This window comes from Excalfactoria chinensis, chromosome 6 (assembly GCF_039878825.1).
Source record: "Excalfactoria chinensis isolate bCotChi1 chromosome 6, bCotChi1.hap2, whole genome shotgun sequence".
NCBI classification, from domain to species: domain Eukaryota; kingdom Metazoa; phylum Chordata; class Aves; order Galliformes; family Phasianidae; genus Excalfactoria; species Excalfactoria chinensis.
The window spans coordinates 23,325,682-23,342,967 of NC_092830.1; the positions used below are offsets into that span (position 1 = coordinate 23,325,682).

The 17,286-nt window shown below is 36.5% G+C and overlaps 1 protein-coding gene across 2 annotated transcripts in view; it reads right to left on the reverse strand.

The window, feature by feature from the left end:
* PLCE1 (phospholipase C epsilon 1) overlaps positions 1 to 17,286 on the reverse strand; it is a 147,280-nt gene that overhangs the window by 107,544 nt on the left and 22,450 nt on the right. The window contains exon 2 of one of the 2 annotated variants that reach the window (XM_072339606.1): positions 14,397 to 15,998. In XM_072339606.1, coding sequence (XP_072195707.1) covers positions 14,397 to 15,584 — 1,188 coding nt within the window. In that variant the 5' untranslated portion in view covers positions 15,585 to 15,998. Of the gene's footprint in view, positions 1 to 14,396; positions 15,999 to 17,286 lie in introns of those variants that run through there. The other variant, XM_072339605.1, reaches the window with a different exon arrangement.

Genomic DNA, 17,286 nt, shown 5'->3' on the forward strand with positions numbered 1-17,286 from the left:
AAAAAAAAATCATCTGCAGGGAATAGAATCTGAAGGCCACTGTAAGACATGGAGCTGCCCACTCTTGCCTGCCATGCTGGTGTAGAAACAGAACAATGTACAGCTGTTTTGCAAAGACCAGATAAGACAGACCATCACTTGCATTAAGGTAGGAACTTCAGTAAGGAGAAAATCTTTACCTGGTACGTATTCTTAAACCATTAGAGTTAATGTTTAAATTGAGTAAAAATTGTTATTTTCTAGTTTGGTTTTGAGAAAGATATGAGGCACTCATCATATATCAGTTGATTTAATTTTGCCTTTGAAAAAACAAAACAAAACAAAAAAACAAAAAAAAAAACCAACTTCATTTTCATGTTTTTAACCTTTACTTCTGGTTACAGAAATACCCAACAATGCCACTTACAAGTAATAACACAGCATAACAGAGAAATGTATTAACACTGTTAACAGAAACTGCTTTTTAAATCTATCAAGATTTCAAATACAGCTGTATAAATAACTTTATCCACCAGATGGCATAGGCCTCACACTTACCTTCTGATAAAGTTGAATCAGCAATGCATGAAGAGCAGAATTCCCCAATTTTTTCTTCTTATGTCCAAACTTAAGTAACAGTTTAGAAATTATAAACTCTTCTGATAAATAAAAAGACGAGCTGTAGCCTAGTTATAGTATAATTAGCGAGTTCTCACACAAATGACTCACAGTCATGAGCTATTTTGAAACTGCAGTCTCTTCCCTCTAAGTAAGGAGATGCTAATAGAGTTCTACCAGTGAAGTTTTACCTGTAAAGCAGCCATTCAGAGATGTAGTTCTAGGTAAAGATGGTAGAAGACTTTTTACTACTATGGTTTATCCAAACTGTCAAATGAAATTAGATGTATTGTCAAAACGAACTGCCCTAATACAAAGACTTGATTGTTGTTACTTACAATCTGGATATCTGCACCTCTAAGTGCACGCACAAAAATATGTATGTAAACCAGATGTATATGGAGAACAGTGGTGACAGTGATATTGGAATCTAATAGATAGAAATATTCTCAACATTTTTGGACAGTGTTTCAGTGGGATTCTGGCAGATTTGCCCAAAGTGACCTCATATAACTGAACATCTCAATCCTTAAAACTTCTAAATGTTGCAGGTCTGATTATGAGAAGTAATCCAGTATCCAGCATCTCTAAACTAATGGCAGTTTTATCTAGTATACTAATCATGAATCTTTACTGTCTAATTTAAATGCCTGTATTTAAAAATTTTGGTTCTGGCTTTTTTGAATATTAAAGTACAGTACTGAAAATTTCTACATAAATAAAGTCCTACCATCACCTGGCTCCTGTTTGGGAGGATCACTTCTGATAAAGAGTAGTTCTGATCTCCTTGCCTTCACTGACAAATGTTGCCCTGATCATACACACCTGTACATGGAATGAGGCTAAGACAAAGACCTGATGTTAGACATCATGTCAACAGCTGGCAGCACAATCACAACCTGCACTGTTGAACCTCCTGAACCAATGATCTACAAAGTCTTGTGGCATCAGAGCTATCTGATACAAGCCAAGTTCTACCATTAAATCTGCCTTCAGCAGGAGACAACAGTCGCTTTTATGTCCTTTATACCTAGGTGTAACAGAAGATTAACAGTTAGATAAGATAGTAAGAGACGTATTAAAGAGAATAACCTCTTTAAACAAGAGATAGAAGAAAAACAAATAAACAGTATTTTTCTATAAACAGGTAATTTGTAGTAGAGACTATGAGTGAGTTCTTGTTCAGTGATTTGTTGGCTTTCTTAAAATTAGAAGAGTAGAAAGGAAGACTGCTGAATGCTCAGTGGCAAGAATACTCCACCACATTATTGGAACAATGCAATTTCAAATTCCCCTTCAATTACTTGTCAGTGCTTAGTGCATTGTTAATTTTACGGGCCTTTCTTCTTGGAGGGGAGGGGAACTGGAATCCTTCAGAATGAAGCAACTATCAAGAAGAATGAAAAACAAACAGCTTTCAATGTTACTCAAAAATTAATCTAGCCTTTACAAGTCTCATGTCTTAACATCCTGGCCTGATAAACATCTAGAAATCTGAATTTGTTTTCCTATCCTGCAGGCATACTGTGCCATCCAGTTCCTTTTCACTCAGTAGCTGTGGCTGCAGGGTGATCAGAGTTTTACTGGGGGTGGACCACGGGCTTAAGGACACCCAGCCTCACAGTGCGCCCAACAAGAAGGCCATAGAGACAAAGGCAGGAAAGATGAAAAGTAGGAGAAAACTATTAGACTTCAGTTTGCGCGGCAGAGGAGTAGGAGGTAAGGAAACAGGAAGGCATGGGCACAGAGGCATGAGCTAGGCTACAAAATGACAATGCAATGCTTACTAGAGGTTTATTATAAAATTAATACCAACTTAATAGCAACTTTCCTTCTGTTTTCCAAAGAAGACACCAACTCACAATGTTATCTTAGGTTTGAGTCAACATAATATTCATCAATAGAACATGAAGAAAATGATCTCATCTCATTCAAAAGCTACAAAATCTGAATCAGCTGAACTGCAGATCCAGCCATGGGTTTCTAAACTGTGAGTCATATACATTAATTGTCACCTAGGCACCCAAACAACTCTTCCTGCATATGCATGCTAAATGTTCTTGCCATGACACATGCGATATACAAGCAAAATCATGAGAGAGAGATTAAAGACTTTACGTCTGCAAAAATTACGGGAACTAGAGATACTCGTGTTGAATTTTTTTTAATATGCCTGACTCCAAGGTCTTTTGAGAAACTTTGCTATTCTAAGCTTTCCAAAATTCCATTGCAAAGATATTAATTTATTTCCCAGAATTTTAAACCAATTTTTCCCCCCTCAGATACTATGATTCGAAATTCATTTGCTCAGCTTACAGATTTGAATTTTTTAAACCAACAACTAATTTTAAGAAATATGTCTTTTTTTATCAGATACTTTCCATAGTAGATAATATTCCAGGGGGAAAAAAAAAGCCAAAACATCACTAGAAAACAGCACCGAATGAAAAATCCAAGAAGCCAGGAAAACAGCCCAATCGTCACACATGCTTGCCCTTGTCACACCAACACCTGACAGAGTACTTCTGTCCATAATGGTTTAGAAAGCAAACAATGACTAACAATCTCTCTCCAAATTATTTTAATTTTCCCAACACTTTTCCTTGGAAGCGCAATCTTCGTATGTAACAATCATGATAGCACTGGTCACTTCCAAGGAAAAATAGAAAAACATTTAATTTTTGTTAGGACTGGAAATAGGATTTTGTTGTTAGCTTTTTCCTCACCATTTTTTTTTTTTTTAATTTCCAAAACTCAAAGGACCCTTTGTCAACTATTGCTTTTATTTTCCTTCCAACTTTTTCATAGAACACTTGCTCCTTTTCACCACATTCTTTCAGTTAACTACCTTTTGTATCTCATTAGCAAATTCTGCCCAGTACTGTTAAATCAGTTTCCACTTCTTCTACTTAATGAAAAAGGTTTTTTGTTTTTTTCTTTTTTTTGTTCTCTTGGATCCACTGAGTCACAGCCACATGGGTATTTCCTGTGATTCTGCTTTCATCTTGGTTATTGTGTTTCTTGGCAAACTGGATAAATTAAAATTAGGAAGGATGAGAGGAATTTGGTCATTAACACTTAGCTTCAAGATTAATGAGTAAATATCTCTTTCTCCCTTGATGAGTACAACAGAAAGAAGTTACAAGTGTACTATTCTCTATAGTAGTATGATGAAATAGACATTTAACTTCAGCCAAAAATACCAGCTCTTTTGGAAAGTCTGTTCCAGCCTACAAGTGTAATACTACAAACACGTGCATATCAGTTGTCTAATGTGAAGTTTAAATGTCGTTTTGTTCACTGAAAGTTTCACTGAAAAAGTTCCCAAAAGATCACAGAAAGGAAGGAACCACTCCCCATTTCCCTTCTCAAAACCTAGTGAGAATCTCTTTGGAGACTCTCCTGGCCAGAAAGTCTAAAATGAAAGCGCAAGTCTTACAGTCATCCACCAAAAGGAAAGGAGGGGCCTGAAAAGACAACAGGGAAAGACAGAAATAGGGAAGCAGATAGGGGACAGACAATAAATAGGTACAGGTTACAGAGCCTTCTTCAGAGGAGTAGGTAGGTTCTGGAGCTTGGACCTTCACCTCAGACAAGGCTCTTCTCTGCTATTCATTGATAAGGAGCTCAGTGATCTAACAGATAAAAAAATATTTAAAGCCCTCATCAAGCAACTTAGGTTACAGTAAGGACTAAAACACAGCAAGAAGAGTGCAATCTTCATTATTATCTACATGTGGTAACCAGAAAGGTGTTTATGACTCATTTTAACATTTTTAGAAAGAAGTCTTAAAACAGGACAAGAGAGATGCTGCCTGGACATGGAATAACTTCACCAGAAGCAAAAACAGTAGTGCACAACCCATCGGTAACAGAAAGGTAATATCTCAACTTTTGCCCCATCTCCCCTGGTAAAGCTGCCCTGTTTTGTTCTGCAAAAACATGTGCATGAATTCAGTTCTAGGATTCAATTAAAATTTCATGAACATGTTCTCTATCCCAATCAGTCTGAAAACTAAGGGGAGATGAGGGAGAACAACTATGATTTAATGGTAACATCATCATGTAGATCATAGATCAGATAAATCAAAATATTCCCACATGGACAAAAACTTGGATCTGCTTGAAAAACTCAGTCTCACACACCCAAATTCCCCACGCAAAGTTTCACCCTGCTGTTTCTGATGACGGATTGATTTTCCTGTATCAAGAGTTCCTTGTGCATCAAAAACTGCAATCTGTGAAAGAACTTCTAGGAAAACCAAACAAAAGTCCACGTTCTGAATTTCACCTTAACTTTACTTGTAATGGTGTCCAACATATGCGTTTCAATCTCCCATCACTTTACAAAGGTAATTTTAATTCTGAAACAAACCATTGATGCGCTTATCTTCTTAGCAGCTGAACTACCGAGAGGAAAAACAGGAAACAGCTGGTCAAGGCTAAAGTGCAATGAGAAACGGGTTCAAAACTAAAAAATGTGTCAAAAATGATCATAATTTACAAAAGGTTTGATTTGGAAACATTACAATTCCATGGCAAAGAAACAATGAGCAAGCTAAACAAAATACGAAATGATTCACAAATGCCTGTTAATGATGAAAGTCTGAAGAATTTTTTTTTACTAAAAAAGAAAACAAACATTCTAGTTGTTACAAAACTGAAATCGATCTCCAATTTGCTATTTAAAAAAAAAAAAAAAAAGGGGGGGGGGGAGAAAAAAAAAACCCCAACAAACAAGAAAAAACTTGTATTTACATCTATGCTGCTAGACAACAAGAAAATCTATACACCATTGTTTTAAATATGAACGTCCCATACTTTCTACCTGCTGGTAATCTCTACACATCTTTTATACATTTCAACCTTATAAGTGACTTGGTGCCAAAGAGTCCAAAGGCTCCTTTCACATTCATGGTAAAACACAAGAAGTCACTGCATTTTAAGTTTTGAAAGGATATGTAAGTTAGCCAGAATACAAGTAAACTTCCAAACATCTTAATGTTAATGAAATACTCTTTTCCCCCTTTAAGAACATATACTTTTAAAGAACTTAAGTCACCTACTGCAGTCTTAAGGCTGTAAACAATAGAACAGAAATCTAATGTTATGGTTTCCAGGGCAATGGCAAGGTGCTTATACAGAGTAAAGCATCTTACATAAACACAGGGTCAGAACTATAACTGCACCAAGTTTGTATCATGATGCCCTAAGTCTGCAAAGTTACTCAAGATAAATTCCTAACAGTTTTCTCTCAGGGGTCTTTTTCTTGATCCAGCTCACAGGAACATCTAGAACAATTCTTCACAGTTCGGACACTTTCTTATGTTTCTGCTGAAAGATAAACTATTCAGAATTACCACTCAGCCTAGAGAAGAATCCAAGTGTTGATTAGCCACATATTGGAAAAAATAAAAATAAAAAAATGATGATGACATTGGTCTTACTTTGCTCTCACGTTAACAAATATTAAAAGTTGGAAATAGCACGAAAAGTGGTTTGTAGGTTGGTTTTTAACTACTGGAAACTTAGAATATATCTATTCTGCAGACTACAGTGTAGCACAGAGCTGCTAACTAAGGTCCTTAAAAAAATTTAGCCACAGTACGGAAGTGTTTGGGAGCAATTTGTCTTCTCCAACTCCCGAGTGCACTAATTACCTGCCTCGAAGTCTACAGAACAGATGAGATCACTGTTTGTTTGTAAGGAAGCCAGGACATGAGACTCGAGCCCAGAATGAGGGCTGCCAGGTAGTCTGAACAGTAAAAATGTATGCAGTGGATGCCTTCTAAAGGGGTTTTGTATACACAGTTATACAGACACCTTTGTTTTCATTTGTAGGTATAAAACAACTACTTACTAACTTGGTGTACACCTTGTCATTAAAGTGCTTGATGCAAAATTATGGATCTCTTGAAGCCAGCAGCCCAGCCCCATCTTGCATGTGCTTCTTTTTCTCCCTCCAGGTCACACTATTTCAACAATAGATTTTAAACAGATTTCAATACAACCAGGATTTCACCCATTCTTTATTATTTGAAGGGAATCCCTAAGCACAAAGAATTAAGATCGCAGTAACAAGAAACTAGAGCAGTTAATAATACAGCCTTTGTTTTGTTCAGGTTTTACTAATGAAGGCCTGTGTCTGCTGAAGGCTTGAAAACAATTTTCACTGTCAGGAGAGTAAAATCAAAATAATCACAGGGAGTGCAGGAATTATTTTTAAATATGTTAAAAGAATCTCACTTCATTATGGAACTTAAGTATAAATTTTGGCAATAGTCAACAGACCTTACAATTACCAGAAAAGCTAAGTTCTAAAAAAAATTCCATGCTATTCCATGCTACAGTAGCAAACTTTTGCATAGGTATATCTTTATTTATAATGCTAAGGAAATCCTAACTTCAAAACAGCAAGAACTATAAATCCACAGATGAAAAGACTCTTCTGAACTTTATACAGATGAGAAGAATATGATCTGTAAGAAAGAATGGGCACAAGCCAAGCCAACATACTTTCCTCTCTCATACTCAACCAGGGGACTGATGAGTGCATCTAAAAAAATGAGGTTTCGATCTCATTTCAAAAATGACTGCATCCAGTTAGATTCAAAGTTTAGAAATAGATACTGTCAAACAATTTGCAGCTCTGCCCGATATATGTTTTGTAGGGAAGGAATGGTTTTTAATTATATATTTTTCTAGTCAAATTACTAGAAGAAAACCTAAAATGTGGCTGCAAATGTGAGAGTTGTTTGTTTCCAGCAATGCCCCACTTCCGACGTTCCTGATGAAAGCTGCATGATGTCTCACTGCCCTGAGTCACCCCAGTCCCAACTGCTGCACTGATGTAATTGGCTCTGGTTGGTGTGGGAGCACCCTCAGAGCCTTCTTGTCCATTAACAGTCCAGTTCACATGCAGTTGGATAGTAACTGACAGCTGGATTATGTTCAATTCCTTTCTTTCAGTTATTTATTTTTAAGTTGTCACCGGCCTGTATTTTCAGCCAAAATTCTTTGCAACCAGGGGCTTCACAACTGTATGATATGAAATCAATAAGTAGCTGAGTAGCTTTATATCTCATGAGTAGCCTTATGTCTCATGAAGGACACCTTAAGTATTGTGGCAATACTAATTATTGTCAAAGTAAGCTTATTCTATTTTATAAAACTTTTCAAAACATCCCAAGAAGACTGTGGGAAAGCAAGATAAATTGAAATATAGATGAAATCTCCTAGCTTCAGGTTTTAGTTATTCACGTGCCCACAGAGCAACCTTTATATGGCACAATTTTTATTCAAGCATACCAGAGTAGTAAGCAACCCAAACTTTTCAACAGTTCATGTAGGTAATGAAGATAAGTTAGTTTCACCTGAGAAAGAATTCAGAAGCATGTCCAAATTTAACACTCTAACACTCCAAAATGAACACTTTAATATGCAGCAGAGAGATTTTCTAAAACAGATCTTCATGCTTCTTTACAGTTAATGAACAGTCACTAGAAGGAAAGTCAGAAAATGTGGAAAAACTGAAGGCATAGTATATTGCTCTTGCCAAGACTCCCACACTATTGGCTCTGACTACCTAAGCATGCTCACAGCTAAAACTTATTGTTCATCATTTGGCCCCAGACTGCTAAAGCCATAAGTCAACTACAAAATAACACAAAGTATTATGAGATTTATCTCTAACTCTATCACACGCTATAGTAATAAAGTACAGTTAAAGAAAACCTCTACGGACAGGGGCTAAATTTTCTATTTTTAAAGCTAGCCTGAACGGGGGTAATGCAACCCAAAGCAAATATAAGTATAGAACTTCATTTAACAAAGTTCAATTTATTTTTACAGCACTTACTGAAGGAAAAACATAATTTCATGCCTATTTGGCTTCTCTTTCACTTCTTTTTCTTTCCTTTCTCCTCTCCCCTCCCTCCCCCCCCTCCCCCCCCCCCCCCCCCAAACAGTCAATTTTGCTAACAAACTATTTTCTTTAAATACAATACTAACTTCTACTCAGAAACAAAGAAATACAAACCCAGACGGGAAGCAGCTCATCCATATGTGCTAACTAGTTTAGCATATTCATATAAATAATTAACATGTATGATAACATTAATAACAGGCAAAATCCTTAGGCACTGGCAGAAAAAAGTGATTGTCAGAGTGGAAGTGAATCTCTGCTACTTGCACATTATTTGCTTTTCCAGTAAATGTTAGACTAGAAATTTTGTTTGCAATGGGGGAAAAAAAAATTAAGTCAAAACTCAAACTTATCAAACCCACAGTAATTGTGAAGTATCACTTTCCTGAAACTATAACATAAAAAGTGTTACATTTTTGGTATGCATTCAAACTCAAAGAGAGGGAAAAAGACAATTTAAAGAACTCCATCTTTTCCATGTGGGGGAAGGAGGAAACAACTATGAGAAAACCACATAACTCTATCAGAATAATGATATCACAGTAAACCGAGATCTGAAATTCCTACAGGAACAACTAAAAGAACTGAAAAGTCACAAGAATTTAATGTTTTTTGGCTGCTTTGTGGCTAGGAGAGCTCAGAGTCTGGTAGAATAATTTCACCCACACAACAACTATCACCAGGTGATTCCTTGTGGCCACACACACAAGATTAGCATCTGTTCTACAAAATCATACCAGCTATCTCAGTGAACCACAGAACATTTCTGAAAACATTTCTTCTTCTTTGTATTACCATTAATACAAGGGGTAAGGCAAATGCTTCCAAGTTACTGTTTCATTTACAAGTTAGCACAGATCTTTTAATTTCATAAATTATGTTTTGAATACAATGGAAATGCACATGTATCTTTCAAGATACTATTAGGTCAAAAAGAGAGTTGCACTCCACTGACAATTAAAGGTTACTAGTAAATCCTATACTGGATAAAAGCAGCCATATATGTATTCATCCTTCTGAACATACAGGATTACAAACCCTTCCTTTGATCATAAACATATAGGTTCACATTAGCATTTGATGTAAAGTGATCCTGTATTTATTTAGTGCAACTGGTTGTCAAAACAGATGTTACTTCTCTGACTGACAGTGATATACCCATCTGACACCATCTGTCTGGAAATTCATTTCATAAAATCAAATATCCGCTGTAGGAGAAGGCTGAAAATTCTAAAATCAAATTCAAATTGAGGTATGTAATTTGTATTTTCAGAAATGCCACAGAGGTATTCAACAAAGAGGCACCCACTGGAGTGGCTGATAGCTCTCTGGAAGTGAGAGCTTTATAGGGTGAGAATTCCGTTACAGTATACTAACTTTTCTTTCTTAACTTATTTAGAATTTGCAATTAATTTTAAGTTTCAAACTTCAGAGAAATGTCATACATTAAGCAGAAAAATATTTGTGTCTGACTCTGTGTATTTAGAAATCTTATGCAAGATTACTATTTTAGATATCACATTAATTAACAGGACGATGTGGATGCCCCGTCCTTGGAGGTGCTCAAGGCCAGGTTGGACGGGGCCCTGGGCAACCTGATCTAGTAAAGGTGTATGTTTGGTGGCCCTGCTAGGCAGGGGGGATGGAACTACATGATCCTTGAGGTCCCTTCCATCCAGGTGATTCTGTGATTCTGTGACAATAAAAACTTTGTATCTCCAGAACCTTTTCTCCCTCCTTAAATGTTTTGTTAAGAGATGTCACCAACTGTAAATCAACTTAATGGAAAAGTAGAATTCTTATCATAAGAATCCTTAAATAGCCATATGCAATCAAAAATACTTGCAGTACATTAATCTGAATCAAAAACCCCATGCACAACAACAATAGTTAACAGATGCTGAGTTATCATAGCAAATAATTAAATAAGTACAAAATCTTCCCAGTAGATAAAACTAGACTAAAATTCATGTTTCTATGTGGAATCAAAAGTGCAGGCAATTAAGTTTGTTTTAGTTGTGGCTACGCTGGTATTTAGCAGGTCAATAGAGCCTAAGCCACTATAAAGAGCGGACAATGTGTAACTGCAATAACTTTTATCTGACCAAAGTTCAGCTGGCCAGCAGAACTCTTGCTTCTTGAAGCCCAAACTACTGGCATCACCAATGTAAGGACACATCAAAACTGGTTATGACCTTGTAAAATTAGCCTGGCTACAGAGCTCAGCTATTACAAATTGCAACTATTTGTTGAAGCTGCCACCTGGAGATCCTGAGATCACGTTCCTGGCTAGAGGGAGTCACCCAATAGCTTAGTCAAGGATAGACCTGGCCAGTTCAGACATACAACATTACCACTCCAGCAGTGCATCAGGAAAAAAGGAGACTTGAGCACTAAGAACCTAACATGTCACAGACACAGGTGGTTCAATGTTTCTGGAAACTCTGGCTTTTAAACTTATACACACTGCTAATATGATGCAGCAGAGCTAAAGAAGCAGCTGCATTGCAACAGGCCAAGCAAAGCTAATGCAAATGCTTACATTCTTTTCTTCCATGGCAAATTCTTCATATTTGGGAGACTTCTACAATAGATTACTGTAAGGAGCCTGCACATCTTCACTACTCCATCACTGAAAAGCAAATTTCTCTGTTTCAACAGCTCTTCTTTTCTATTTGACCAGGGTAAGCCCTGCACCATATACAGTTGCAAAAACTACATGCAAAATGTTAAAAATTATTCAACAATAAATCTTCTCTGTATGTAGATACAGTGCATAAGTTAAGTTCACAGGAGTACAAATTTGTATTTTAAATATCTATATACAGGAATTGTGCTACATTAAAAATATATGTATTTTCTATATAATCCCAAGTCTCAGACCCACCTCCCTATGTAGAGAAAGTAAAAATAAATAGCAAGAAAACAGTTCAATGTCTTTCCTTTATTAGCACTAGAATTTTTATGTAAGGGATATGCACAAATGAGAGCCACATTTTCCTACTTAAAACATAAAGGTCTCTATTGTTCCACGCTATGCCAGCACTGCTATGAAAACTTAATTTCTCTGACTTTTTCCCCCCACAAGAACAGAAGCACTGTTCACTTAGCTGTTCCAAACAGAATGCATGCTCAAAGGGTGAGATAAGGGGAAAGGAAGAACAGATTACTACATTCATTTACTACTTATTGGTATGAAAGCCCACTACAAATGATTATAACTCATTATAACTCATTTTAACCCACCATGTATGTGCAACAGGTCTGTGTGTTTGTCACACCAACTGAGTTAATTTCCCTGTTCATGTAAAAATATCTATATGGCCAATATAAGCCATAAACACAGAAACACTACTGCAGAAATAACACAACAGTAAAATCACAGGAAACAGACCAAGCACTTGATTCATACTGTACATTAAAGAGATTAAATACAGTGGTTACTAAGAAGAAAAATATTCATAGTCACCACCTGGGGGAAAAAAAAAAATGTATGTAGAAATGTGCATTTTAAAACTTTTTTTTTATTTTAAACAAGAAAACACTGCAGTGTAGTTATACACTGTATATGTGTATATGTTATATAGCCAGTTAATCCTATTGTAGCAGAGTTCCTACTTAAGAAATTATTCAGCAAGAACATAATATTTGTTTCTGGGTCAGTAAAGTGCTCTTACAGAAATTGCCTAATTAATGCCCTCGCACCCTAGGACAATTCAGCATGGTGTGGCAGAGGTGTGAAGAGGTGAAACATTCATGCACATGAAAAGCCAAAATACCCCAGTCACATCAGAAATGCCTCATGAAGAAACCTAAACACATCCTCACCTTTCCATACTTAGATGAACAGAAGTAACCCCAGACCTCAGCCACAAAACTTCTCCCTTTTCCCTCCAAAAAAAAGCTTACAAAGAAAATACAAACACACTGAGCGGATACCGTGTAAGATAAGTACGTAGCTCATATTAATTCCTTCATGGGAGTGTGACCACGCACCACGCAGTGTACATGCTGTGCCAGCAAGTTTGTGCTTTCACAGATTAGGACAGTAAATACCACAATAATGAACAGCACCATAAACTTGTGCCACCTGGTGTTAAACAAATAATATAGATCTGTTCGTGCAGCTTTTCAATTGTCTACTTAATTGGAAAAAATGTTTTTTGAAAGACATGAGGAGGGCAAAACTGTCACGGAGTTCCCGAGCCATCAAGTCCATTCAACTGTAGCACTGACAAAACATCACATAATCCATTTCATCAGTTTAACAAGTTCCATCATTGAAATAATTCATTTTCCCACCATTTCTGTCCTACTGAAGACTGTTCCAAAGTCTCATCACTGACTGCTAGAGGCTTCTTCCAGTTCCCAAATTAAGTGTACTCACAGAATCACAGAATCACAGAATGACCCGGGTTGGAAGGGACCTCAAGGATCATGTAGTTCCAACCCCCCTGCCTAGCAGGGCCACCAAACATACGCCTATACTAGATCAGGTTGCCCAGAGCCCCGTCCAACCTGGTCTTGAACACCTCCAAGGACGGGGCATCCACAACCTCCCTGGGCAGCCTGTTCCAGGACCTAACCACTCTCCTAGTAAAGAACTTCCCCCTAACATCCAACCTAAATCTTCCCTCTTTTAACTTAAAACCATTTCCCCTAGTCCTGCTGTTATCAGCCCTTTCGAAGAGTTTGCTCCCCTCCTGGGAGTAAGTTCCCTTCAGGAACTACTACTCAGGACCACTTCATCAGCATAGCTGCTTATCTGAACTTTACCATGGTTCATCTTCCTCTCCTGAGACGCTATTCATACATCTCAACTAAGATTCGTGCCCTCTATTTTGCTAAGCTAAGGAACCTCTCTCATCTTACTTCTCCAAGTTTTTCTTGCTGTGATCATCCTGCTCACTTTTCTTTCTCAGTAGCCACATTCCAGATTAATCCTTGAGTACCAAGAGCCAAAACCCCTTTTATAAACTCCATTGACAACTACTTTATTTCTACCACCACAGAAAACCTTTCACTGCTTAATTTAAAATACTATATTCTGGATGTGACATTATTTCCACAGTAACATTTTAGGAGTTTATAATTTCAACTCTAAGCTTAGAAAATTTTGTATTATTTATTAAGAAAATAAAAGTTAGAGCCATAACAATGCATTATTATATCGTATTGAACCACTATTTGATTTCTTTTTCAGGCAGAATGATTATAAATATCTGTAATCATGAGAAAATACTGTATTTTTCAAAACAACTTTTTCATTATGATTTAACACTACATACTTACCATTAGATACAATTTATTCCAGGGAATTATTATAGTGTTAATATCAATCAATAATAATATCAATAATAAAAATTTATGAAATTTTTATAAACATATACATGCCCTATGTATTCAATTTCTGTATATAGCATATTATATATTAATACACATGTGTTTATACATGCAGACATGTATAAATATAAATGTATATGACATTTAGTAAATATATAGAATGTATATAATATACAGGTACGTTATGTGTTATTTATATATAATAAGCATATTTGTATAGAAATTCATATTCGTGTATCTATATAAAATGTGCGTATGTACACATTTATAACTACACATTAGATCTGCACCTGTATAACTTTTATATAAATCTAAATTTATGCATTTTGCCTCAAGTCAATTTTAAACTCAATTGAGTTTCTAAGGATAAGACATTCTCCTGAAAAGTTGTGTTCAACGTAAGGTTCAGCACGGCCATGTGAAATACCCTATTGTTACTATGTTTACAAATTGAAGGCATTTTGTTAAATGAAATGTCATCATGTTAGCAAGACTCTTACAAGTGAAAACAAACAAATTGTGACAAGCTTACCTCATACCATAAAGAGGTCTCAAGAAAGGAATTGCACTCCCACTTTATTAAGCTCTGAATTATAGTTAGCTGTTCTGTTGTAATCCTAGAATGCTTCAAGCCACTGTTGTTTTTCCTCCTCTCAACATAATTCCAAGCAACAGTTCCAATGTGTCCTGAAGGTAAAGTCCTAACAATCGCTCTCGTTCCAGTATAAACTGATTTTTTAACCTCCTTATCATTTTTACAGAAACGTCTTATTAATAGTGTGGAACGTTCCTTTTTGCTTCTAAAAATATCCTCTTCCATCTCTTCTTCACAGTTATCATTACAGTCTTCAAAATGGCTCAGAAAGGGCTTTGAAGGCATCCTTCCAGTAAAGTTATTTCCAATGAAGCTGTGACCCGAGCACGCCACTTTAACCTTTCGTGGTGCTCTTTCCACACAGAAGTACTTATCCCTTAAAGTGTCTTCATACAAGTGTTGCCCATTTTCATTCTCACAATTATTTGTCAACTCCACCAATGTGCAAGTGCATGCCGGGGAGCCAGTAGTGCTACTACTGCCAACACCTACTGGCTGCAAGCAGTCATTCAATATGAAACCATTGTGCAATTTGCACAACGCCTTTGATAAATTCCTTTCACTTGCACAATGAAAGTGAAAAAAGGCTACTTCATCAGTACCATTGTCATCACTCTTATTTACTGCTGTCTGGCTTCTTAATGAAGGTCCATTCATTTTCAACTGAATTTCAGCAAGCATAGCTCTTTCCAGTGAAACAGGAATTCCAGTTTCTAGGCACGCCTCTCCCCCTGCTAACGGGCCACAAGATTTATACAACTGACTGCACGGGATATTGCTCTTGTAGTTTTTCTGCACAATGTTACAGTTAATGTTAAGAAATTTCACTGAATCGGAGACGGAGTTGTTCCTCTCCCAGAAGTTTTCATTAATATTGTCATCGGTCATTTGTTTATTCGTCAAAGTGAATATTTTGGGCACTGAGCCCTGTAGACTTTCTTCTTCCAGTCTGTGTAAATATGAGACAGCGCGTGTGGTTTGCCTTCCTGGACTGGCAGTGTGTCTTTTTATAACACTGGTGTCCGAAGCATTTTCAGTATTTTCATCCCCAGCTGACTGAGCAGGTATCACTTTACCCTGCACGACAGAGACCAGAACAGAAGCTGTCATCTCTTCAGAGGTCATCTTGACAGTCTTTAGTGGCTGAATGCGCAGTGGGGAGGGAGTGTCTACCAATCCTCACTCCATTATTTCTGCATAATAAAAGAATCAGTGCTAAATAATCAAGAAACACATGATAAAACACGCACTGACTACTTGATCTTTTTGAACCAGGAAAAAAAAAAAGAAACAACTTTGTTGGTGTTGTTTTACTGTAGGACTACCAGGCTCCCTTGGTTGTACATTATTGGCAAGAAATGCAAACATTTTTAAACCAGCTTCTTAATGCGGTGTAGCCTTTCAGTTTGTCTCTTCCTACAATTAATTCTTCTATCATACGTAGCACATACATTGTTGCCTCAGGTTGTAGAAGACCAAACACGTAATCCATACCAAAGATATTTCCACTCGATAGCACAACCAAAAAGTTGAGGTTTTCTGTAAAGAAAAGAAGAAAACATGCACATTTTAAATAGAATTTATGGCATAAAGTCCATCATCACAGTTATGACAAAAAGAAATTCTTTTGGTGTTATGCGGCTTTTGTTCTCAGTGACCTTTATGGTGTTACTGTGCAACCACAAATAGAACACAGTTTTTTGCCATAAGTTTATCACTGACAAAGACAAGCAGGAAGGTAAAGTTAACATGCTAAAATAATTGATTAAAAAAAAAATAAATCAGGAAGGCTTAAAAATAAATGTGATTTGAAATGTAAAAACTACTTTATTACTATTCCTAAGTTATTCAAGTTACTATGATTAACGTTTTATTTTAATCTTAGAATATCAGCTTCCATCCTTACTGGTTGCTGATCTTCATCCAAAAGTAGTTAGCCACAAATCAAAAGATAAAATGAACTCTTTAGTTAACAGGACATCTTATATGCCATTTTCTCACAAAATGAAATGCTAAAGTGCAACTAAATGCAACAGTTTTCCTGCAATTCATCTCTTGAGAAAGCAAAAACAAATTCATTGAAAAGTTACATTCAGATAGAAATATGATGACGTAAGGTTTGCTAGCATTCTTTCACTCAGAAAGTAATTGTAGTTAATGCACACACACACACACACACACACACACACAAAAAAGCAATTTAATCTTTAAAACAAGGTTTCAATTTTACTGATGTAACAACAGAAGAGAGGGATAGCTGCAAAGGAAAGTGACGCTGAGAGAACAAAGAGCCACAAGTTTCACATTCTCCACACATTACAACACTCGTGTGTGTGCCAGAGCAGCCCGAGGATGGGAGACCCCAATCCTGGACAAGAGGAAGTTTTATCATCAGAAAGTAAAATAAAAGCTGGAGTTCATAGAAGAGTTGTGGAGAAGGAGATAGCAGTAGTTGGGTAGAGCAGTGGGGGAAAGGAATTAAACTAGGATCATACCGTTCACAAAACATTCCGTAACATAAAATGCTGTGACAGTACAACTGTAGAAGAGGTGCATTAAGAAAGCAATACATAAGCAATTCCTGAAGTCCCACGGTGGACTCTGAAATAAAGCTGTATCCCCATTTTCATTTTAGTTCAGTTTAAATATTTCATAGTGTGGATTTTTGTTTGTTTGGATTGTTTCTTAAGAAAAAACACACACAAATTTCAAATCTTAGCAATAATTTTATCCTAACATTTCTCACCCTTTTTCCCTGTCCTTGTTCAAATCCCTAGGTAGCAACTTCCATAACTTTTTAGGACCACACACTCAAAGAAAACTGAGA